We start from the raw sequence: 25,875 nt of genomic DNA on the forward strand, positions 1-25,875 counted from the left end.
TTACCAAAACAATCTTGAAGAATAAAGATGCTAGCCAGATGCTGGTGACTCATGCCTGTAATCCTAGCTATTCAGAAGGCTGAGATCTGAAGATGAAGGTTTGAGGCCAGTCTAGGCAGAGAAATCCAAGAGACTCTTAGCTTCAGTTAACTGGCAAAATGCCAGAAGTGGAACTATGGCTCAAGTGATAGAGCACTAGCCTTGAGTGAAAAAGCCAAATGAGAACACACATCTGTGAGTTCAAAAACTGGTGCTGATGGGAGGGAGGGAGGGGAGGAAGGAAAGGAGGAAGGAAGGAAGGAAGGGAGGAAAGAGGGAAGGAAGGAAGGAAGGAAGGAAGGAAGGAAGGAAGGAAGGAAGGAAGGAAGGAAGGAAGGAAGGAAGGAAGGAAGGAAGGAAGGAAGGAAAGTGCTACATTAGCCATAACAAGAAATTCTGACTCTGTGAAGTATTATAAAATTGTCCCTTCTGCTGGCACTGAAAATCTGTATAGAAATGATGGGCCTTCTAATGACTGTCCCCGACAATTTGGTATCAAGAATGATCCCATCAAAAAAATCTCGGTTCCATTCTGACCTCATCCACAAAGTTAATTTCAAGCAGATTATAGATCAAATGAAAAAGCTGTTTTTTAAGGCTCCTAGAAGGTAATTCTGAGTGATGTTATCGTGACCTTGGGTAATCATTTCTTAACCAGGGCAGAGAAACTACTAACAATTAAGGAAATGATTGATAAATGGCACTTGATCAAAAGTGAAAGATGTTCATTGGTGAACATCATCAAAAGGGTAAAAAAATGAAATTCTCGTAGCAGAACACTTTCATAACAGACAAAACCAATAAAAAGACTCTTATGAAGAGTCAAATATTCCTATAAATCAAGAAGAAAAGGACAATTTGCTTAACTTTTTTGTGGCAAAGGGATTGAATCTAGGGCCTTGTGTTCTAGGTCTCCATCTCTTGAGCTAGGCTCACAGATCTCTAGTTGTTTTGGGTTTGGTTTTGAGGTAAGGTCTTGCTATTGGGCTGGCCTCATGAGTCAACTTTTTTAACTATCCAGAAGCCCTGTGAAGACATTTCACAAAAGAATGCTCCTCCATTTCAATATCTATGGAAACCTCAATCATCAAGGAAATAAGAATTAAAATCACAATGAGATACCAAACACAGTACAAAAACAGTTAAAATGAAGAGGACAGATAATTCCAGGGTTTGGAAAGGATTTGGAGGCAGTAGGACCCTGGTGCACCATCATGTGAGGATAAACTGCTATCTCCACCAAGGAAAGCCAGAGGCCTCCACGCAAGCTGAACACACACGGGATCCTGATACTCCTCAAGACTCCTCAAAGACATTTCTACTGTTCAGTAGAAATAAGTGCATGTGTGCTCTGCAAACCACAAGACTTGAACAGTTCTCATCTGAAAACAACCTAGAAGTCCATCAGCAGTTGAACAGATACATGAACAGTTGTATGTTCACGCAAAGGTCATACTATATGACCATGAAAATCCGTAACGATCTGTAACAATATTGATGAGTCTCTCAAACACAATGTTGAAAGAAGCCAGAAACAAAAGAGAGAAATATTCTACTTCATTCTTCTAGAAGGTGAGGTATGTGTCCCTAAAAATCACTAAACTATACAAACTCGTGTAACTAAAATCATGAAGCTTAAGAGAAAAATAAGGGTTATAATAAAAGTTGCCACCCACCGATTCTGGAGGTAGAGATTGGGAGGAGTAAGACTAAAGGCCAATGCAGGCCAAAAAACAAAAATAAAAAAAGTTAAAGAGCGCCCCATCATAATACAAAGCTTGTTGTGGTGGGACATTATTTGTAAGCAGGAGAATATGATCCAGGCCTACCTCAGGGTAGAAAAAAAACAGCGAGACCCTACCTGAAAAATAACTAAAAAACATACAGGGCTTGTGGGTATGGTTCAAGTGGTAGAGGTAATGCCTAGCAAAGGTGATGTTCTGAATTCAAACGCAGCATTACTAGAAAATAAAGCTTTGCCAATAAAATCTAAAAATCTAATAGACACAGTAACACAACCTTGCATGAAGAAAATGGCAAAAAAAATCATAATTAGTAAAATAAATAGAACTTCATGTTGAAAGAGGGCTGCAACACTGGAGCTATTAAGTGTTGGAGGCGGCTGGACTTGAGATCTGTAACCTTAGGTGAGGGCAGGTGAAGACTCATAGCACACTCGATGAACTCAGGTGGCTGAGAGATATCACAGGATGTGACCCTGTGTGCTGTGTCTCCTCCTGAGCTCAATTCAACTAGATGCAGTTTCTTTTTCTTTTTTTTCCTCAGGATGAAAGTACCTGTAAGCAAACACTAAATTGCATTATGTTCAAATTGTTCCCTAATGTATCAATCATGATGGCAATTTGCATTTTCAAATAAGCCTTATAGTACAACTGATAATACCTCATTATTCTATTTAAATAAGGTGCAATTACATGTAAAATCTATGTTGCTACAGGTCAGGAGGTTGATTAGGCTAGAAAAAAAGCTGCATTTTTAAAAGATTATGAGGGAAAAACTTGCAGTGTCCTAGGTATTGGCTAAAAAGGCATCGTAAATTTATCTAAATTCATGATGCACATAAAATGTATGCCTTTATTTCAATGTAGTGGTACTGTGGTTTGAACTCAGGCCCTTTCCCTTGCTAGGTAAACACTCTGTATCACGAGAGCCACATTCCAATCCTTTTGCTTTTAGTTTGTTTTTCAGACAGGTTCTAAGTTTGTCCAGATAACACTAACTTTATCCAGGCTAGCCTTGGACGTCAAGCCTCATGCCTCTACCTCCATAGTAGATTGTATATATTTTAAGTCGCAAAATAGAATTCTAGCTGGGTACCAGTGGCTCATGCCTATAATCCTAGATACTTGAGAGAATCATGATTCTAGGCCAACCTAGCAGGCATGCAAGACCCGTTATCAACTAATATCTGAGCACAGTGGCACACACCTATAAATCTCAGCAGTGTTGGAGGATGAGACTGGGAAAATTATGATTCCAGGCCAACCTTTGGCAGGATTTACAAAATTTCATCTCAACAAAAGAAGTGGGCAGTGGTGTGTGTACCTAGCTAAAATGAGAAGGTGGAAATAGGTGGATCATGGTTTCGGCATGTGTCCAGGCAGGAAGTAAAATGCTGTCAAAATTAATCTATGGTAAAAAAAAAAAAAAGCTGGAGGTATGGCTTAGAATTAGAGCACCTGCCTAGCAAAGATGGGGCCTTGAGTTCAAACTCTAGCTCTGCCAAAGCAAAAACTAGGAATGCTACTTTTCTTTTTGATTGTTTTAAACAAGAAGGCTTCCTGGGCCTGTAGGACAAGTGATTAAACTTTCCTATTCTCCAGAATGGATCCCTCATTCCTTCTCAGAACACAAATCATGGATACTCATGAGCATTCAACAGCTCATCATTCACACCCTAAGGAATAACAAAGTAGGATTTCTTCAAATCCAAACAGTTAAGTAGCATTTTCTTAGCAACAGGGTGTGGTAAAAATAGCACTGAGGGTAATGACATAGGCTTTCTTCCCAGCTCTGACACTTACTGCAGAGGCGGGATGGGGAGTAAGAGACCAACCTGTATCATTGCATTTTTTATGAAAAATAAAAGCACACACACACACACACACACACACACACAAAGCTATTGTAATACTTTTCCTCTCATGATCAGCTGAACTATTCCACTGTTTGCACTTATCAATGATGTTTGGGACATCAAGCTCCCAAATAAATTGGATGGCTATAATAAGCCTAAAGTTTGCTCGGGATTATGTTTATATAGTAGTACGACACTTGGTTATATACATTGTACATAATGATTAATAATCAAGGTAACTAATGTTTCATTACCTCAAACATAGGAAGGGTAGAGGGAGGGATGAGGGATAGAAGGGGTTGGTTAATTTTATCAATTGGAGAAATAACTTCTGGTGCTCGATAACACAGTAGGGTAACTTTGGATGCTAACTATAACTAATACTGTATATTTCAAAACAGCTAGAAGAATGGGTGTGAATGTGTTTTCAGAAGTATTTTTAAATACAGTTCCATAAGTACTTAGGGTTTCTACAAAGTCATTTTGGTGGTGAGAGATTTGGTATCCTGATAGATTTATCTCCATCAGAATAAATGTGTCTACCCGGAGTCCTGAAGGTGTGTAGATGCAGAGGCATTTAAAAAACAAAACCTGCTTGCTCAGGAGTCACAACCTCAGTCATCTCATCTCTATTCAGGGTTGTCACCATAGTAACTTCCTCCTCATTCATTCTGCAGCCCAAATCAGATCTCTTCCTGAAGCCATTCCCTCTTATCTCTGAAAATTCAAGTTGTTTTTTCAAGGAAACTGAGGCGAGACAAAATTCTGATATTAAACAGTATGCTTCTAAATCCAGACTGATTATTCAAACACATTTGTCTGGATTGCCTATCTGCATAGATCAATGAAAGTTCTCTACATGGGTTCTTACCTCCTTCAAGAATCTCAAAGTACATCAGATTCATACACATAAGAATCATACAAAGAACAATGGTATCTCTTCTTAACTCTTCCAGGCTGGAGGAAATGGCATATGCAAAACACTAGGTGGGAAATTAGGAGATTTCTATATTGCTAACTAACCTTGTCATGAATGGATCAATTATGATAGCATATAGTAGGGGAAATAAGGAACCTTATAATTTGAGTCATTAGGGGTATTCTTCAAAAATACAGATTCCCGGGCACTTCCCTGGACCTGCTGAAACAGAATCTCCTGGAGGGAAGGGCTCAAGAGTCTGCATTTTAAATAAGCTTTCCAGGTGATTCAAATGAATGACAAAGTTAGGAAAGAACTATACTGAGGCTGGACAGGGGAATCGCTGACATCATACTGCTTAATGATGACACAAAGGGGAGCAATCTCCTTAAGGAAGCTGTTGTAGACCAGGCCAACCTTGAAATCACTCAACATTGTGTAAATAGTGAGTGCAGTTACCAGGCATGAGACCTACCCTGAGCCACAGACAGAAGGTAGAAGCACATGTCATCCCTATTGAACACTGAGTTCAATAACAAAAGCAGAAAAGATTCTACACGCCATTACAAGGACTCCTTGGAGGGGAAATGTGACTGTGGTGCTTCTTCCATTTTTGTAAGCCCCAGGTATTTACAGACAGCCATGGTGACCTCCACCTCCCCTCCCCACCCCCATCCTGCTTCTACGTATCCATCTGTTTACTGGATAGATTGATAAGGAGCATTTCCTCTGGAGAGCTTGAAAAAGTTACCTTATGCTAAGTTGCAGAACAGAAGATGCCAGACATGTGAAAACAGCATAACAAAAGGCAGTAGCTAGCATAATTCCCAGTCTTTAGCTGATGAGCAATACCTTTGGAGGGGCCGAATTGACAGAATCCACGAGGAAGCAGAAAATGGGATGTTGTGAGGTAGGAAGATAGAAGGAAGGCAAACAATGGATAAATGAATTCGTTGATAGAGGAAAGAGTAGATGGATAGAGGGGTAGATGGAAGGACAGATAAGCAAGTATGAAGAGGACTAGAGACAAAAGGACCAGGTTGGACCATTCATTATTTAGCCCTAAACTATTTTTAACAGCTTTTTGAAAAAAAAATCACATACCACACATAATTTACCCCATTTAAAGTTTACAACTTAATGGCTTTTAGCATATTCACAGCGTTGTGCAACCATCACCACAATCAATTTTATAGTCCTCAAAAAAGAAACCCTTGCCCATTAGCTATCACCCTACAAAACCCATATTCCTCCAACATTCTAGGCAACTACTCATCTACTGTCTGTCTGTATAGATTACTCTATTTTGGACATTTTATATAAATAGAATCATTCAAAATATGGCCCTCTGTGACTGGTTTTATTTATTTTTTCAAAAGCATGTTTTCAAATTTTACCTACGTTACTGTGAATCTCAGTACTTTCTCTTTTTTAATAATATTCCATTGCATGGATATTTCCTAGATCGGTTATCCATTTATCATTGGATACTAGGGTTATCACTACTTGGGAGTCGTTAAACACAATGAACATTCATGTACAAGTTTTTATATGTACATAATATCATTCTTCTTCCACCTAGGACTGGAGCTCCTGGGTTATATGGTAACTCTGTATTTAACTTTTTAAGGAGCTGTCAGGCTATATTCCAAAGAGTCTATTTTCCATTTTGTGTTCCCATGGGCAGTATATGAGTATTCCAATTTCTCTACATCCTCAGCAAAACTTGTTCTTTTTCCTTTTTTTTGGTTATAGCCATTCTAGTATTTGTGAAGTAGAATTTCATTGTGGTTTTGATTTCATTTCTTGATGCCTAATAATACCAGATATCTTTTCATGTGTCTACTAGCTATTTTCTATATTTTCTTTGAATAAATATCTATTCAGAGCCTTTGTCTATTTTTAATTGGGCTGTTTTCTTTATTAATGAGTTATATATTCTAGCCCCTAATCAGACATACAGTTTGCAAAACTGTTCTCACATTTTGGTTTTATTGTCACTTGGTGATTTGTGTTTTAGGGTTTTTTTGTTTTGTTTTGTTGGCTGTGGTTATTTTTTTGTTTTTGCCAATCTTGGGGCTTGAACTCAGGGCCTGGGCACTGTTCCTGACCTCTAACCATTTTTGTTTCTTTGCCCAAGATTAGTGCTCTATCAATGAGCCACAGACATACTTTCAACTTTTTGGTAGTTAATTGGGCTTTCTGGCCCTGGCTGGTTTCAAAACATGATCCTTCTTTCTAGGAGTTTTATAAGTTTAGCTCTTGCACTTTTAGATCTTTGATCCATTTAAGCTAAAAAAAAAAAAAAAAAAAAAAGGTCAGTCATGGGGCCAGGGCCTGGACACTATCCCTGAGCTCTTTTGCTCAAGGCTAGCACCCTACCACTTTAAACCATAACTCCACTTCCAGGATTCTCGTGATTAAGTGGAGATAAGAGTCTCAAGGGCCTATAAGACTAGCTACTAGCTGAGATCTGAGGATTGTGGTTTAAAACCAGCCTGGACAGAAAAGTTCCTGTAAAACTCATCTCCAATTCACCACTCAAAAATCAGAAGGGACGCTGTGACTCAAACAGAGTGCTATCCTTGAGCACAAAGAGGCTTAGGGAGAGTGCTCAGGCCCTGAGTTCGAGCCCCACAACTGACAAAAAAAAAACCCAAAACAAGAGTCTCACAGGTACTTTCCTGCCTGGAGTGGCTTTGAACCACGGCCCTCAGATCTCAACCTCCTGAGTAGCTAGGATTACAAGCATGAGCCTCCAGAACCCAGCTTGAATTACATTTTTTATATAATGTGGGATAAGCATCCAACTTCACTCCTTTGTACGTGAACACTGACATACCTCAGAAGTGAACTATGACCCCGGTGTTTCTGCCATTTCTGCAAGCCCCTGACATCTACAGACTCCCCAGAGTCCCCCACTTCTATGCATCCATCTGCTTACTGGACAGATGAATAAATGAATAATAGATTTTGGATCAAAGAAAAAGGGGCCTTGTGGCAGAATAATGTTACTAGAATAATATTATCAATAATAAACTACAGTTATTAGGGGCTTTCCATGTGCCAGGGATAATGCAAAGTTATGTTTGTTGTTATATTTAGTTTTCACAACTACCACTGTGAAGTAGGAATTTTTCTCCATTTACAGAGGAGAATTTAAGTGTTAGAGAGGTTGGGTATCTCGTCCAAGGTCCCCTCCTAATAAATGATTCAATTGTGTCTGGCTCCAGACACCTTTACTGCCTTCTTACACTGTAACATGTTACACTTAGGGTCTAACACGGTCCCCAGAAATTCAGGAAGGCCTTAAACACACTGAATTGACTCAGGAAGCTTGAACTAATACTTCCAGATTATATTTCAAGTAGATGTTATTTCTTGAATGCTCTACTTGGCATGTTTGATTCAAGTGAAAACTAAGATTTCTACAGTATCTAAGACTGTTTTTCTGTTTTGAGAAAGTCAGGTATGTGATTTTGACCAATCCTTTCAGAGGAAGAAAAGAACCCTAAAATTTCCATATAAAAATTTAAGTTATATCTAACTGGGCACTGGTAACTCACACCTGTAATCATAGTTACTCAGAAGGTAGAGATCTGAAGAATACAGTTTGAAGCCAGCCAGGGCAGGCAAATTTGAGAGACTCTTATCTCCAATTAAACAGCCAAAAGCCAGATTAGAAGTATGGCTCAAGTGGAAGAGCACTGGCCTTAAGCAAAAAAAAAAAAAAGCTAAGAGAGAGAATTAGACTTTGAGTTCAAGCTCTAGTACTGACACAAAAATAAACAACAACAACAACAACAATAAAGAGGAAGAAGAAGAAGAAGAAGAAGAAGAAGAAGAAGAAGAAGAAGAAGAAGAAGAAGAAGAAGAAGAAGAAGAACAAGAACAAGAACAAGAACAAGAAGAAGAAGAAGAAGAAGAAGAAGAAGAAGAAGAAGAAGAAGAAGAAGAAGAAGAAGAAGAACAAGAACAAGAACAAGAAGAACAAGAAGAGCAAGAACAAGAAGAAGAAGAAGAAGAACAAGAAGAAGAAGAAGAACAAGAAGAACAAGAAGAACAAGAAGAAGAAGAACAAGAAGAAGAAGAAGAAGAAGAAGAAGAACAAGAAGAAGAAGAACAACAACAAGAAGAAGAACAACAACAAGAACAAGAACAAGAACAAGAACAAGAAGACGATATTCATAAAATAAGATAAATGATTTCTAAACACTGGCAATGTAAGGAATATCTGCTATAACAATAAGGATTTACAGGGCCAAAATCAAATTTCTTAATAATGTTTTCTCCTAAAGATAGCTGGCCTTTCAGATTGTAGTACAACTGTTTTGGTAATAGAATACTATTCTGGAGTTTCTAGAAGCCATGAGTCTAATAGTATATGCAGGTGAAGGGAAAAAGGAAAAGCAGTAAATCCTTCACCAAAGGGGACAATAATATGGGCAAAGTGTTTTAACAGGAATAAGCACCATTTTATCATACCAGGCCTTAGAAATATCTCACATTTGATTATTAAGATAATGAGTAGCATAAAAATCAAAGATAACTAAACACACAAGGAAAGAGGCATAAGGTAAGACTCAGCAGTAAAAGAATACAATGTTCATATATATTTAAATATTGAGAGGCAGATGATAAAGCAACTATGCTTATTACTGTGTTTAAAGAAAATATGGCAAGTCTGAAAATATATGTAAAATATCTGCAGAAAACAAGAAACTATAAAATGTGTCTTAACCAGAGTAAAAATGACCTTAAAAAAAACATTGATTCAGGCAGTTGCCTATCTCTAAAAGGACTCTGATTTTGTCATTTTCCTTGGTACTTGTAAGGTAAAAAGGAACAAGGGAAATAGAGGAAAAATCTACTGTGGCTACTCTGTGTGTGTGTGTGTGTGTGTGTGTGTGTGTGTGTGTGTGTGTGTCTGTGTGTGTGTGTGTGTGTGTGTGTGTGTGTGTGTGGTATATACACACAAACATGTTCATACGTGTACTTACGGAAACTGAGGCTTAAACTCAGGGCCTTGTACATTCCTTTAGCTTTTCTGTTAAAGTCTGGCATTCTACCACTTAATCCACACTTCTACTTCTAGCTTTTTAGTGGTTCACTGGAGATGAGTCTCACAGACTTTCCTGCTCAAGTGGGCTTCAAACTGTGACCCACAAATCTCAACCTCCTGAGTAGCTAGTATTATAGCCATGAGCCACTGGCACCTGGCTTATAGTGAACATTCTTTCCCTGGAATTCTGAAATTAATTGAACTACCGAGGTTAACAGGCACCTAAATTTGGAGTCCTTTTTTTTTCTTCTCTATTTCCAATACCAAAACCATTAAGCTGTGCAAATTTAAGAACACCTAACTCGGAGCTGGGAAGGTGGCTCAGTGGTAGAGTGCTTGCCTTCCATGCATGAGGCCTTGAGTTTGATTCCTCAGCACCACATAAACAGAAAAAACTGGAAGGGGCGCTGTGGCTCAAATGGTGGAGCGCGAGGGCCTGGGAAGATAGCTCAGCGGTAGAGTGCATGCCTTGCAAGCATGAGGCCCTGGGTTCGATTCCTTAGCACCACATAAACAGAAAAAGCTGGAAGTGGTGCTGTGGCTCCAGTGGTAGAGCACTAGCCTTGAGCTGAAGAGCTGAGGGACAGCGCCCAGGCCCAGAGTTCAGGCCCCACAACCAATACAAACACACACACACACACACACACACACACACACACACACACACACACACACACACACACACACACACACACACACACCACCTAACCCTGGAAGAACACACACACACACACACACACACACACACACACACACACACACACACACACACACACACACACACACACACACACACACACACACACACACACACACACCACCTAACCCTGGAAGAATTCCTAAAATTTCTTCTTGCATCTTCCCCATTCTTTGGTCCCTTGCAGCTTTAGCTGAGGCCCTTGTGTTCCCTCACTGATCTCCCTGACAGGTCTCCCTGCTTCTAGTATTGCTGCCTTTCATGTCAGCCTGTGCATCACCATATTGCTCTCCTGCAAATATCCTCAGGACTCAGCCTGTGCCCCTGCCCCCTAGTGTCCTAAGGATGACATCAATAATCCTTGGTATGGCCTGTAGGGCCCTCATTAGCTGGTCTTCACTTCAGCTTTTTGGAGTCCTTGGGGACCTCCAGCCTTGTCATTAATCCCATACCTGGCGTCTGGTCCTTTCTGCCTTATACTGAGCAGCTGGCAGCTTCTTGAATGTTCTATTTTGCCTCGATGCCTTTGAGCCTATTGTGTCCCATCCCCCAAGACTGCTTCTCACTCATCCTTTAAGTCTGCCTCTGATGTCATCTCTCCTGTGATGACTCTCGCCAAAAGGATACAGTTAAGAAGATAAATATTCAGGTAAGTGGTAGCCTGAAGTATGGCCTATATTTCAAATCAGCCTTTAGGAGTATTCGCCTTTTTGTCTCCAGGGCATATAACAAATCAGTATATATAGCAAAGCTCTGGAACATGCATCATATCGTATTTTACCACCATATCTCACACACTCAGTGCCACAGCCGGCAGAATTCTGCGAGGCCCTCTGTTTCCAGCAATTTTCTCTGTAGAAGGACCTTAATCTTAATTCCAGGCTCATGAGGGCACTGGCTCCCTCTTTCCCAGCTCAGGTAAGCTGAAATGCCTCCCACATTCCTTACCTCCTCAATATGTTCTTTTGTTCTTTTGCTTCTTTTGGTAAAATGCTCAGTGATGATAATAACTTCATAAATCAGTGCGGAAAGTGTGACCCAGACCTCCAGCAATCTTGTTGGGGGCAGTGAGGAGATGAGAAAAGTAATCCAGACACTAGTTTCAAATATGACAAAACTAAGTTATGAGTAACTATGGACACAAATAGAATTTTAAAACAGGACCAGGAACAATCAGCCAGTTTCTTCTGGCTGAGTTTTTTTTTTTAAAGAAAAGAATAAATTCCTGAGAAGTGTGTCTCCAGAACAAGATCTATATGACCAGAAAGTGTTCAGGCTTCGTTTGACCACCATGCTTTTTAAGTTGTCTGACATCTTGTTCAGATTTTCTATGAAAAACAATGCCTCAAAATACAAATAACGACCAGTAAGTGGCTCACATCTATAATTCTGGCTACTCAGGAGGCTGAGATCTGGAGATTGAAGTTCAAAGCTAGCTCAGGTAGAAAACTTCATGAGACTTTTTGTTCCAATTAACTACAAAAAGCCCAAGTAGAGCTGTGGTTCAAGTGGTACAGCGCAAGCTGTATGGAAATAGCTGAAAACGAGCGTGAGACCTTGAGTTCAAGACCTAGTATAGGCACACACACACACACACACACACACACACACACACACACACACACAGATATGGTTCCCTCCTTTACACGACTCAGTCAAGACAAGTAAGTGGTCCTGTCTACTGAACATAAAAACTAACAATGGAAAGAAAGAAATATCAGAACTATCAAGAGAAAACATTTGTTCCTTGGGTGATTGTGCCTTTCAAAAGCTGGGCAGAGACATCCTGATAATAGTCTCTGGGCAGAAATTTCTATTCCCAAGCTTAGGCCTCAAGCATCTGTTTTTCTTTCCTGCTCAAAGCCACGGGTTATGGACAATTCTCTTACTTACATGCCCCTGCTTTCTGGGAGATTTGCACTGGCCAAGGAACATAACTGGTTTTTAAAACAAACTATGATTTTCTTTTTCTTTTAGTGATAGCAGGTGAGACTTCCTAAGTTTTTCTTCCTTCCTTCCTTTCTTCAAGGTCACATACAAATGTAACCAGAAAAAAAAATTAAAAAGTAAAAATCCCGAGTCATGCTGCCTGGAAACATAAATAGGGCTAAAATTAGCAACTTCTTTCTCTGGGCCAGAGTGGGTAGCTGCTGGAGCATTATCATGGCCAGAGGTGGACAAAGGGGGCCAGGGGGGGCGCTGTGGGTCACCAATGTTCGGACTGGTGCATAGGGACAGGAAGGTTTCAGCTGGAAACAGGTAATTCCCAAGTATAGTGTCAGCTTGGCCTGCCCTCCCAGGAAGTCTCAACCTACTAGCCTCACACAGGGACATATACACTTCCAGACATTTCTATGTTCTGCTTCCTGTATAATTGACATCATGGCTGTTAGGGAAAGAGGGCCAAGAGAATGACCGAACATAAAGGGATCTGGTGGTATAAAATTGGCTATTTCAAGGAGTGGTGGGGATTGAACCTAGGGTCTCACACATTCTAACCACACGCTAACTATGTGTTCTACCTCCTGAACAACATCTCCAGTCCTGGCTTTGTAGAGTTAACTTATTGGTGCTGTCCATATAGTTTCTGTGGGGGTCTGTTCCTGCCCCTTGCATCCTTTCTCATTAAACTGACCAGAAGGACTTATGACGGGAGAGAGCTCCTCAGGAAACTCTCTGTTTGCATGAAAAAAAGTTTTGCACTTCCTCACAGAAAGACATTCTAAAGTTAAAAGTTCTTTCTAGCTATTTTAGAAATCCTCTCAAATCTAACATAGCCCCTGGTGCATGATTGTACAAGAATTCTTGCTTCTTGCATTCTGTGCCTGGTGATTTGTCCCAGAATATTCTTAGGAAAACGGAAGTCCCCAGATCTGGGTGACGATATGATAAACAGTAAAGAAGCCAGGAGCTGGTGGTTCAAGCTTATAATCCTAGCTACTCAGGGAGCTGAGATTTGAGGATCACAGTTCAAAGCCAGCCATGCAGGAAATTCTGAGACTCTTATTTCCAATTAACCACCAGAAAACAAGAAGTGGCACTGTGGCTCAAGTGGTAGAGTGTTAGCCTTGAGCTGGAGATCTCAGGGACAGTGCCCAGGCTCAGAGTTCAAGCCCCACAGCCAACAGAGAGAGAGAGAGAGAGAGTTTTCTTATAGCTTTAAGTTCAGGTGGCAAGAATGGATGCGAATAGACCGTTTAACCATGGATAAATGCACAAATCATTCAAACTCCCTTCATTATGAGTTTTATCACTTGTACCAGGGGCAGGAGGTTCCTGTTCTTCAAACTCCTCTAAAACTTTGAGAGGATCCTCTGAGGCAGAAGAGGAATCAAGGCGAACCACAAACCCTCCACTTAAAGGTAAGGGCCAGGGAGGGCGGTGAAATGAAGCAATCACCAAGGAGGGGCTGTGAGATGCTGACATCTGCCCTCTGTCTTTTCTCATCAGTGATGAGATTTCGCTCCAAAGAATTTAAGAAGATGTGAACAGAATGAGTTTTATTTAAACATAATCCTCCAGAATTTCCAGTGCAATACTCCAGTTCAGCTTTAAATAAAATGCCTGTCCAGAACCATTTGGATCAGGGGATGAATAAACTAAATGGACAAGCTAGTAATCAGGAAGGGAAAAAATATTTTATCCTCTCTCAGCTAGCAGTAGCAAGAAAAATCTGGGAGTAGATAGGTTCTGGCCTATATAAGAAAATTACTAGCTCTTCCCTCATTGTAATCTGGAAGGAAAAAAAACACATCTCCTTGGCAAAGGATCAAACTAGATCAGATATGAAGGAAAAACAAACACAACATTTATATAGGTACAGATGCACATGTATCTGTGTACACCTGCAAGTACATAATGAGGAATCTGCTATTCTGTTACTACAAAGCCCTAGAAGCAGGATTTAGGGCCTCATCTCTTGGGAAACATGTTGGATCCTCCCAAGAAAACCTGTTGATCTCCCTGGACAACAGTAGACAAGATTTTCAGGAAGGATCACCATCCTGCACCCAGACAAACATCATCAAGCTCCCTGCCCTTGTAAGACTGGCTATAGTCCCAATGTATATCTATTTCCCTTGAAACTCTTCGCTCCACTGTCCAGGCTGATGGAGATCATATTGCAGGAGGTTTATAGCTGGTTATAGACTGGCCTTGAAGATCTCAAGCTACAACTCACTGATACCTTTGATTATAGTGCAGCATTCAAATATTTGCTGAAGAATTTTAACTTACACTTTGGTGTTGGAGGGTTTCAGGTAGATAGGACAAAGCTTCTCCCATCAACAGCTTCTTTGGAGATGAAGGCTTGTATTAACAGCACCTTGCACCTTGCACTAGTTTCTACACGATATCACACAGCACAGTGCCTCACAGGGAGGACAGGTAGAATCGGTTTCCCACCACAGCCTTCTCACAAAAATTCTCCAAGCAGTCTGAAGCAAATTCAATCATAAAAATTAGAGATTTTTTAAAAGCAAAATTATGGATGGCTCATTCTCTATTGAATTAACCTTAGCAACAGAAGTAACAGGTTTTGGTTTAAAAAATGTTATGTATACAGTAGCTGGGCACTGGTGGTTCATGTTTGTAATCCTCACTACTCAGGAGGCTGAGATCTGAGACTCATGGTTCAAAGCTATCCCAGCCTTTGGGACTTTTACCTCAAATTAACTACCAAAAAAAAGCCCAAATTGTAGCTGTGGCTCAAATGGAAGAGCACTAGCCTTGAGCAAAGAACCTCAGGGATAGAATCCAGTCCCTGAGCTCAAGTTCCAGGACCAGCAAATACATCCACAAAAGGTTATGTGTGAGTTGGGCCCCAGTGGCTCATGCCTGTAATCCCTGTAACTCAGGTTGCTGTGATCTGAGAATCGAGGTTTGAAGCCAGCCTGGCCAGAAAAACCCATGAGATTCTTATAGCCAACTAAGCAGCAAAAAGCCCAAAGTAGCCCTGTGGCTCAAGTGGTAGAGCGCTAGCCTTGAGCACAAAAGCTCAGGGATGGTGCCTGTCTCTGTGTTCAAGCCCAGGACAGATTCTCGCATGTGCATGTACACACACACACACACACACACACACACACACACACACACACACACACACACACTCGGTGTATGACACGTACCAGAGCCTGAGAATTTCAATTCCACATTTCTGCTTTCCACTGTTCTGGAAGCAGGGCAGGTGCACAACAGAAGGGAAGGGTTTGCTTTTCAGCTTCCCATCTATCACCCACAGAGACCAGAATAAAGTCTTTTACAGAGACACAATGATAAACACTACAGCTTAGAGGAAACAAATCTATGGTTAAATTTAGTGAAGTAGAGACAGTAGAAGACAACACCCCCACGCTAACCACAAGGAACCTTTAAGGAACATCAGTGATGCTGGAAAGGGACTCCTAAGAATTAGGAGATCCACTTCTACATCTCATTAGCTGTGAGGCATTTCAATACCTCAACAATCCCTGTCCCCTAGACACACGCATGCCCCTTTTCTCCTCTGCCAGGACTCCCTGAAGTGAGATCTATGAGAAGGATGCAAAGCTAGTGTCCCTTCCTTGTTAGTGGAACAGGTCTCAATCCTTCATAGCACAGAAAGATGAGAACGTTCTATGAACTCTTGAAATCTAGACCTTGAACTTCAATGTTCTCCATTCCTCACAGATGGGCTTCCATTGCATTTGGCTCAATGTGTAGAAATAGGTCTTGGTATGACAGGAATCGGTGTGTACACAAAGGAAGAGGCCAAGGGATCATCAAGCTCACTCGGCAACAAGCCCTTGTTTGAATTTGGGGCCAGATGAGTATGAATTCAGATTTTCATTTTTTTGTTTGTTTTTAATTTTAGAAAGCTCATGTATTAACACCCCCAGCAGGCCTGAGGAAGCATCCTACAGACTCATTAATTATATTTTGTACCAATACATGAATATTTATAACAATCATGTATCCACTCCATCAAATTAGTTACGAGATAAAATCCAGAGTTCTCCAGGATGGAAGATTTCAGATCATTTGGTTCATTTCCTCCAAGAGATAGCTAAACCCTGTCATTCAGGGATAAAGACGCTCGATGGGAAACAGACAAGTTGAGTTGAAACTCCAATTGACATTCCTTGACCCAGGTGGTCTGTGGGAGAGACCAGCTGAGATCTAGAAACAGGTTCATTTGAAGAATTGGGCACATAAAATGCCTTCTATTTTAAGCCTCCCTAGCCCCAGAACCCTACCCAAGGAGGAGAAAAACAAGTCAACTATAGAGAAAATCCTACAACCTCAAACCCTACAACTTCACAGACCAGTTTTCAGAGCTCCAATTCCATGTGACTGATACCTCTATAGGGGTGCTGTCAAGCACAGCACAGCTCGCTGTCTGTGTGCCACTGATACTTGATAAATGCTATCTGCTTGGTTTCCCCATCTCCCAAAATTGTATGTGGATCAGTCATATGACTGGTTCTGGCCAATGAGGCAAGAGTAGAAAGATCATCTGTTACTTCTACTTTAAGTATTTACTAGCCCCAAGACCAGATGCCAGGACAATATGGCAAAGAATCAAAGCAAACGTTTCATCCTGAAATCACTGCTTATAAAATAAGCCATTGGATTTGTATTGCACTGCAAGAAAGATAAGCTTGCGAGCTGGGAATGTGGCTTAGTGGTAGAGTGCTTGCCTAGCATGCATGAGGCCCTGGGTTCAATTCCTTCAGTACCACATACACAAAAAATAATAATAATAAAATAATAAAAACTTAAAACTTAACTTGCCCTTTAAAAAAAGATAAGCTTGCATTGTAGTAAAAATTTATCAATGGTTTGGAGTTTCAGATATGGCAACCAATATGAATTATTCCAACACCACTGGATTCTTGCACATTGGAAAATTCTTACTTAAATGCTCCAAGTCACATGCTACCTCCTCAGTACTTTCCATCTTCCATGGAAAGTCAGTCACTCTATATCCTTTAGCAATTCGCCCATATGTCTGAAACGGAAGATTCCTACCTGTTTGTGTGTATATTTGGTAGCCACATTGTATGCGTGCATGTGTGTGTGCATGTGCACGTGTGTGTGTGTGTGTGTGTGTGTGAAAGAGAGAAACGGAGACAGAGACAGAGACAGAGAGACAGACACAGGCCCAGGGTGGCAGAGGGGCAGAGAGGCAGAGATACAAGGTTTTGCTATGTACCTCCTGCTAGCCTGGAACTCAAAATCCTTTTGCTTCAACCTCCTGACTGCATGAATTACAGGCAAGTGCTATAATGTTCAGCTTCTGCTTCTTTTTATCCCTGCATCCTCAGTGTTTACATTTTATTTGCAGAGCCTTCTCACTAGGTGCCTAGTAAACCCAAGTCAGCATTTTCTCCAGTCACCATGTTCTCAGTATTGTGCTAAATTCTGTGGTAGGATACAAGAAAAGAAAACTCTATCATCCTCCTTCATCTTTAGATCCTTTGCATCCCATTATCTCTCATTTTTATTAAAGGACAGCTTCTGCTTAAGAAGCACACAGTCCTTTCAGACACTATCAACTAAAACATCTCTCAGAAAGCAGATCAAAGAGGGGTTTCTTAGTGACAAGATTAAAGTAGAATAGGGATCTCTAGCAGCCCCCCCTTGTGCCTGGCTCCCCAAACCTATCATTTAGATGAATGACCTGGCATGAAGAATCAGGCAGTGGTGTTAGGGTTATTTTCTGGTGGAAAAGGAGCTGCAGCAAAAGCTTCATGATACCATGAAGGCCAGCCATACAGAGTCATGCCGTCTCTGCTCAGCAAAGTTTCCCCAAGACCCAAGGCATGATGCTGTGTCTCTAGTCAGGGAAATAGAACACCATGAACTGTCTCCAGTAACATACATTATGAATATTTCCACATTTCCCAGTTCTCTTAAGGGCATGATGGAGAGTCTTCATCCGAAGGAAATGGTGATCATAAATTAATGATGATCAATTGTTTTTGTAATGGTTTCAAAACTCCCATGTCCTAGCTTTATACCTGTGCCAGGTGTGGCTTTACTGTAGACACTGAGACAATCCACTTATTGTAAAGTAAAACATAAAATTGGCCATTAGTCTTTAGACTCAAATATCCCTAGCAAACTCAGGAACCATGCCCACAATTTGAGCAAAGCAGTGGGACTTCCAGGACATATGTGTAGCAGATGTTCAGAAAAGGACAAATCAGACTTTGCAGTATACTGGAGTCTGGGAGTTAAAGACAGTAGGAAAGATAAGGAAGAAAAAATCAAGAAATTGGAAAGGTAATTTAATAGAATGGAATGTGATATTCAGGAGAGTTGAAATAGTATATTTTGATCAGTATTATGTGTATTTGATATGAAACACATCAGGAAATAGGAGTATTTCATATCATTGCTAACCCTTAGAAATAGTTCTTGGTTGATATGTTTCTTTTTATTTTAATTTTATTGTAAAGGTGTTATGCAGAGGGGTTATAGTTACATAAGCAAGGCAATGAGTATATTTCTTGATGCACATTGTTACCCCATCTCTTGTTTTTCTTCCACTTTCCTTTCCCCACCAACTCCCCCCCCCTCAAAATTTAAAGTTCATTTCCAACATAGTAGCTTATGAGTATCGCTATTTCACTGGTCCACCCTTTGTCCTTTGTCTCACCATTTTGTTATTCTCCTTCCCTTCCCCAATCAGATAAATACATATACAAGACACAGGGTACCAAAATCAAAAACAGTGACAACAGGGGTTAAACCAGAGGATAGACATAAAATGAAAGAAAAAAGAAATAATTTCACACAGTATATTTAAAAAAAAACTTCTTGTTTCCATATCTTGGAGTTTATTTAAGCATCATTTTATATGGTCATATGTTCATAGTCATTGAGCTTTTGTGATCCTCTGCTAGGACTATCCTAGATATATACTAATTATTACAAATGAGGAAAACCATGGGACCTATGCTTCTTTGGGTCTGGTTTACTTCACTTAATATGATTTTTTCCAAGTCTTTCCATCTCCTAATGAATGGGGAGATGTCATTCTTTCTGATGGAAGCCTAGTATATATACCACATTTTCTTGATCCATTCATCTACTGAGTGGCATCTGGTTTTGCTCCATATCTTAGCTTTGGTAAATAATGCTACAATGAACATAGTTGTGTTGGTAGCACTAGCCTGTCCTTGTTTTGTTCATTTGGGTAAATGCCCAGGAGTGGGATTGCTGGATCACAGGGTAGTTCTGTTTAGTCTTTTAAGGAACCTCCATACTGCTTTCCAGAGTGGTTGAACAAGTTTATACTCCTACCAAGAGTGTAGTAGCATTCCCTTTTGGCCACACCCCCACCAGCATCTACTATTATTTGTTGTCTTAACAATGGCCATTCTAACTGGGGTGAGGTAGAATCTCAGTGTGGTTTTGATTTGCATTTCTTTTATGGCCAGAGATGTTGAACATTTCTTCATGTATTGACTATTCTTATTTCCTCTCCAGAGTCTCTCTTTAATTCTTTTTTTTTTTGGGGGGGGGGTCCGGTCATGGGGTTTGAACTCTGGGCATGGGCGCTGTCCCTCAGCTCTTTAGCTCAAGGCTAGCACTCTACCACTTGAGCCACAGCACCACTTCAGGCTTTTTTTTTCTTTTAGCTTATGTGGTGCTGAGGAATCAAACCCAGGGCCTCATACATGAAAGGCAAGTTCTCTACCACTGAGCCTCCTTCCCAGCCCCTCTTTTTAATTTTTTTTTGGGGGGGGGGTCTGGTCGTGGGGCTTGAACTCTGGGCCTGGGCGCTGTCCCTCAGCTCTTCAGCTCAAGGCTAGCGCTCTACCACTTGAGCCACAGTGCCACTTCCAGCTTTTTTCTTTTTGCTTATGTGGTGCTGAGGAATCGAACGCAGGGCCTCAGGCTTGCAAGGCAAGCGCTCTACCACTGAGCCACCTTCCCAGCCCTCTTTTTAATTCTTTAGCTCACTTATTAATGGTGTGGTTCTTTCTTTGAGGATTTTTATTGGGGAGGGTAATTTTTTGAGCTCTAGGTATATGTTTGATATGAGGCCCTTGTCTATTGTATAGCTAGTGAAGTTCTCCCAGTCTGTGGGCTTTCTATTTATCTTGCTAGCTATCATTGATATGTTTCTAGGTCATATTCCATGAATATAATACAAATGATCTTCAGATCTCATCCTTGACACCCAATGCATTCATGGAGGAAGTGGCTGAAAGCACACTGCCTGGAAATTTACCTTGAATGAAGATCCTGTCCCAGTAGGTTTTCCCAACTTGATTGCCCCCAAGAAACACCAGGTTGAACAGGATCAGCATGGATGTGGAGCAAGAAGCAAGGGCAGCATGCAGTCGACGGCGAGCTTGTGGAGAGAGGTATCGAGCCTATAAGGAAAAAAGTAAGAAGGTATCTCATTACAGAAGTGAAAGGACTAGAGCTGAGACATATTGGCCACCAGCCTAAATCAGAGCCAGATCATTATGGAAACATCTTTCCAGATGTTCATCCTTGCAACAATGCTAGTTCTAGTCTAAGGAAGTAAATGGTGCATCTTATTCTATATTGCATCTTCCTCCTACACTGCACTTACCTCTGACCTGAATAAATGCTGACGCACTTGAAGATTTATCAGCCCTCCTACCCCACCCCTCTCCCCTGCTGAGATATCTCATGTTTTCTTCATGGATATCTATAGGTGCAATAACTCTAAACTGTTCTCTATGATAACTAGAGTCTATAGCTCTATGTCAAGATCAGAGCAATCAGCAGTAAGATTAGAATGATCTTCTAGATCTGCTGACCTGACCTGGAAACTAATTAACCACCCTAAATCCACTCCCTGGATGCAGAAGCAGCAGTAAAAATCAATTCCACTGCTGGAATTGTAGCCTGGGCCACACATTTAACTGACAGCACACAAGAGCAGCTAAAAATAGCAGCTGATCACAGTGACTGAGAACTTGAGACTGGAGGGATGCTTTCCCACAATCATGGTAAAGAATCCTGCTCATCCTTCCTAGCTTTGCATTGCATTGCATTCTTCTAATATTTCCTGGTGGGTTTTATAAAGCAAACAAAGCCTTTGTTTCTCATCCCTCCTGAGTGAGCTCACTGTGCCATGTCGTGGGGCCCCATGGGGTTCTGACAAATGTGTCAGCTTAATCCAAAGGCCAGATAAAAAAAATCTGGAGGCATTTCCTGAATGCCCCAGAAGCATACACATCTATGATGTGTTAGACTTTATAGCTATGTCTCAAAAACAGAACTTGGGGTGACACTAGAGTTGGAACTCGGGACTTCTAGGTAGCCCTCTACCACTGGAGCCACACCTCTTCATGGCTTTGGATTATTTTTCAGATAGGGTGTCATGTTCTTGCCCAGAGTTGGCATTAGACTCCAATCGTCCTATCTATACCTCCTACATAACTGAGATTATTCACATGTGCCACAATATCTGGCTTCTTTGTTGATAAGAAAGTCTTGCTAGCTTTTGGCCTTAACTGCATCTTTCCAATCACTATCACTAGAGTAGCCACAGAGCCAGGCCTCAAATAAAATGCTAAATGATTCAATGTCAGTAGCCTATGCAATTTACAAGATAAAATAGCCTAAACTGGGCTGGGAAGGTGGCTCAGTGGTAGAGTGCTTGCCTTGCATGCATGAGGCCCTGGGTTCGATTCCACAGTACCACATAAGCAGAAAAAGCCAGAAGTGGCGCTGTGGCTCAGGTGGTAGAGCACTAGCCTTGAAGAGCTCAGGAACAGTGCCCAGGCCCAGAGTTTAAGCCCCATGACTGACACACACAAAAAAAGTCTAAAAACTAAAGGCTCACTGACTCTGCCCATGCTGCTGTGGATCATTCATGTTCATTCTGTATACCTTGGTCAAAGTCTTCTTGGTCAATTTAGAGAAATGAATTCCTGACCACTCCTTTTCCTCACTCCTCAGCCCCAGGGATCTTCTAGATGCTCAGATATAGCTGATAAAGCACAGCTCACCATCATGGTTCTCGCCTCGAATGCCACTTTGGAGCATGTTTTCATGGCCATCACATTCAAGTATGGTGTCCTTGTGGATAAACTGTACAGTAGGTGCTGACTGAGCTGTATGTCTGCGCATGATCTAGAAAGTGGTTCAGTGTTGCCCCTAGGTCCTACTTAGAGGCCCCAGGCAACACAGCCTCTGATCTCTCTAAGAGGCCATGAGCCTATACTGGGGATGGTGTCAGACAAGGCCAGGTAGAGATAAATACACGTGTCATCGCTGGAGATGAATGCAATAGGGAAAGAAGCCAGCTTCTTATTCAGTGGTCCTTACCTCTGAGAACAAGGAGACATTAATCTACCAGCTTCTGCATTTTAAAGCACAGGAAGATATTTCTGGGTATTATTGACTCAATTAGCAGTCACTGGGGAGCTGGGGTGAGAGGAAGCCAGGAGATGCGAAAAAAAGAATCCAGAATAACAAATCAAGAAATTATGAATTGTCTTCATGGCATAAGGAGCCACTGCTGACACATCTGACTTCTTAGAGACCCAGCGACTCAGACACTTAGCACTTCTGTTCCAACACCAGGCATTTTTCTCCAGCCTCATATCCTAGGAGGGGGACTCAAAGGCCCTGCGTGATCTTTGCTTTATTAATGTCAACTGCAGAGTATGTGTAGCTTGGTTAAAATCAAGGTGGTTCTCCTTTTATGGGAAGTGATTGATTACAATTTTTTTTTTTTTAAAGAAAATCAACAGACTCTAAAAAAAGAAGAGTAGCGTTCCACAGGGTTGCTAAGCAGGGCTGGGCTGCTGTTGCCTGGCACAGGGAAAAGATGGAGCTACAGGAGGGGATTGAGCTAAAGGGCAGGGGGCAAGGCAGGGGTGGGGTGGGGCAGTGGGTGCAGATAGGGAGGGACAAGAAAGGAGCAAGAAATAAGCTCACCCCGATCTGGCTCCTACTGATTTTTCTTAGATTCTGGGATTACCCCAGTATTTCTTTCAGTTATGGTTCAATAAATTGCTATCTCTGCTTAGGGGAGAAAAAAATCAAAATAATAGCAACTGTGAAAGAAGTTCTTATCTCAATGATAGGAAGACACTGAAAATTCCATTTCTAGACCACTTTTTTCATTAATAAGCAAGAATGTGAAAGACACAGATAGTAAAATACTTAAAGGAAAATCAAGACCTTCAAAAACAACTCTTGATTGTCCCCTAGGGAGAGTGGGTAGGAGACAGAATAAACAAGGATCAAGGAAATCCACAAACCTAGGTTTAACTAATAGTATCAGCCGCTGACAAAACTCACTACTGTATGCCAGGAAGCATAAAAATAGAATATCACTGCTTCTGCCAAACTGTAACATAAATATATATATATATATATATGAATTTTCCTATGCATATAAATCAATGATAAAGTTGAATTTATAAATCAAAGCAAATAGATATGAACAATAAGAAAACAGAATAATTATGACAATATAGTGTAACAAATGTTATAAGAACATGGTCCCTTTCAGAGAAGCTTAATCTACCACTATAATGATGAGGAGGAGGAGAAGGATGTTGTTGATGATGATGATGATGATGATAAGATGAAATGTAGTGAATGAGGTAGACCGTATGGCAAAGCATTGGCCTGCTACACAGGATTACTTGAACACAAATGCCAACCAATCTGATAACCAAGAGAGCTACCAAGTGACTAAAGGAAGTAGCTATACCTCATGGACATGCTGGACAAAGGGATGACTCATGTTCCAGAGGGAACAGACGTTCATCCAGCCACTGAGAATGACAAACAACTAAAACATGAATTGGTTGTTTCTGGCATTTTTCATGTAATATATTCAGACTAAAGTTGACTGCAGGTAACTGTAACTATGGAAATTAGAACTGCAGATACAGGGGAGATGATCATACTTAACAGTAAAAGGATATACATCTTTTTTGTTATTTTCTTTAAATAGTTGTATCAGAACTTGAACTTCATTAACATGAGCTTATCAGGATATAAGAAAGCTTTGTGCTGGTCACAGTCTTTCTCAATGAATAGAAAAGTCTGTGGCAATCTGATCTACTGATAGTTGTAAGGTCTGCACACAAACACCTCCCTACCTCTTGGCTAAGTTTCTGCCCAGTATCTGTTACCTAGGTAACTGGCAGACCTGGAAGCAGTCACTTTCCCCTCCTGCGAGGTCACATCTTGGGCCACCTCTGGTCATGTGCCTCCCATCTGACTTTAGGAGGGCCCCAGACCCTGAGGTCACATCTGGATCCAATGTGGCCACACCTTTCCCCCACCTGGCCACACTTCTTCCCATCCCTGGCCTAGATAAGTCCTGGCCCAGGGGTGGGTGGCCCCTTTATCAGCCATACCTCTCCACCATGCTTGGCAGGGGCAGCAGTTTGGTAAATAAACTTCTTCTCCTGCCTGAATAGTGCGTGGTGTTCTTTTCATTGGATACCTAATGAAACCTACCTATTTAATATACCTTACAGTAGTGGCTCTGTCATCCTTGGGGATGTTTTGAAAGTTACGAAGAATTTTGTATTATCTCACCAACTAAAAAGCAGGTGTGTTATTTGGGGGTGGAGGGCTTGCGACAATAAGCATCAGTAACTGAATTATTCTTCCATACTCATTGCAGAACTAGCCCATGGTGGCATTAGGAGCAATGCCAAAAGCAAGACCAATTTTCCTCTGGGGCCCACAGAAATGTAACCCATGCCAGGGAAAGAGTTCAGCACCCCAGTACTAGGCCCTGAAGTAGGCCCTGAGAGGAAACTGGCACAGCTTCTTACCAGGCTTTGCCTTTGTTTTAGGGATTTTAGGGGAAAAAACCTCTGAACAAGGTTAACTCGACCTTGGCTCCAACCAGCCCAGTTCTTGGAATGGAAAGAATGTCTCTAGATCTCCCTCCCCTTAACAACTTAACCCACCTTCATTATTCTGTTAAGGACTGAACGGATTAGATTAAACAGATAGCCAGTAATCTGGCTCTACTGGCGAGTTTACCGTCTGTCTTTTTCACGTGCTTATGTTAAACTCCACTAAACTCCTCCTTTGTGTATGCTTAAGCTCTGCCTTACCGTTGAATTCGTGAGTCATTTAAACCAAAAGTGATAGGCTGGTTTAAACAGCCATTATGTGACAAACTGTAACCTCATTGGCTACCTGCGTGTGGTCTAGTATGACTGCAATCTTTTGGGTGTGTGACAATCTCATTGGTCACCTGTGTGACCAGGCTTGACCTTTAAAAACCTAAGTACGTGGGCCACTTGGGGTCGCAGTATCAGCTCCCGAGCCTGTGCTGCGGCCCTGGCTGGTCAGTGTAGGAACCTTCTCAATAAAGTTGCTTCTTTATTAACAACTTTGTTGTGGTGGGCTCTGTCACTCCAGACGACTAGGTGAGCTTGCCGGCCTGAGTAGGGGTCTTCCTACTACAGCCCCTTCCTCCCCTGACTGCCAATGCTGAGAGAGGAGCAGAGCCACCAATGTCTCCAGCCACTGACACACGAGGCATAAAGCAAAGAAGGAATGGGGAGGCAGACAGGCTAGAAAAAGCCAACCCTCTTTCATGC

At 41.3% G+C, this 25,875-nt stretch overlaps 1 protein-coding gene across 1 annotated transcript in view; it reads right to left on the bottom strand.

The window, feature by feature from the left end:
• Hhat (hedgehog acyltransferase) overlaps positions 1-25,875 on the bottom strand; it is a 233,025-nt gene that overhangs the window by 27,470 nt on the left and 179,680 nt on the right. Inside the window, exon 11 of the mRNA XM_070041440.1 lies at positions 20,538-20,682. Within this exon, the coding sequence (XP_069897541.1) occupies positions 20,538-20,682 (145 nt within the window). The remainder of the gene's footprint in view (positions 1-20,537; positions 20,683-25,875) is intronic.

This window comes from Dipodomys merriami, unplaced genomic scaffold (assembly GCF_024711535.1).
Source record: "Dipodomys merriami isolate MVZ:Mamm:240054 unplaced genomic scaffold, mDipMer1.0.p SCAF_31, whole genome shotgun sequence".
Lineage (NCBI taxonomy): Eukaryota > Metazoa > Chordata > Mammalia > Rodentia > Heteromyidae > Dipodomys > Dipodomys merriami.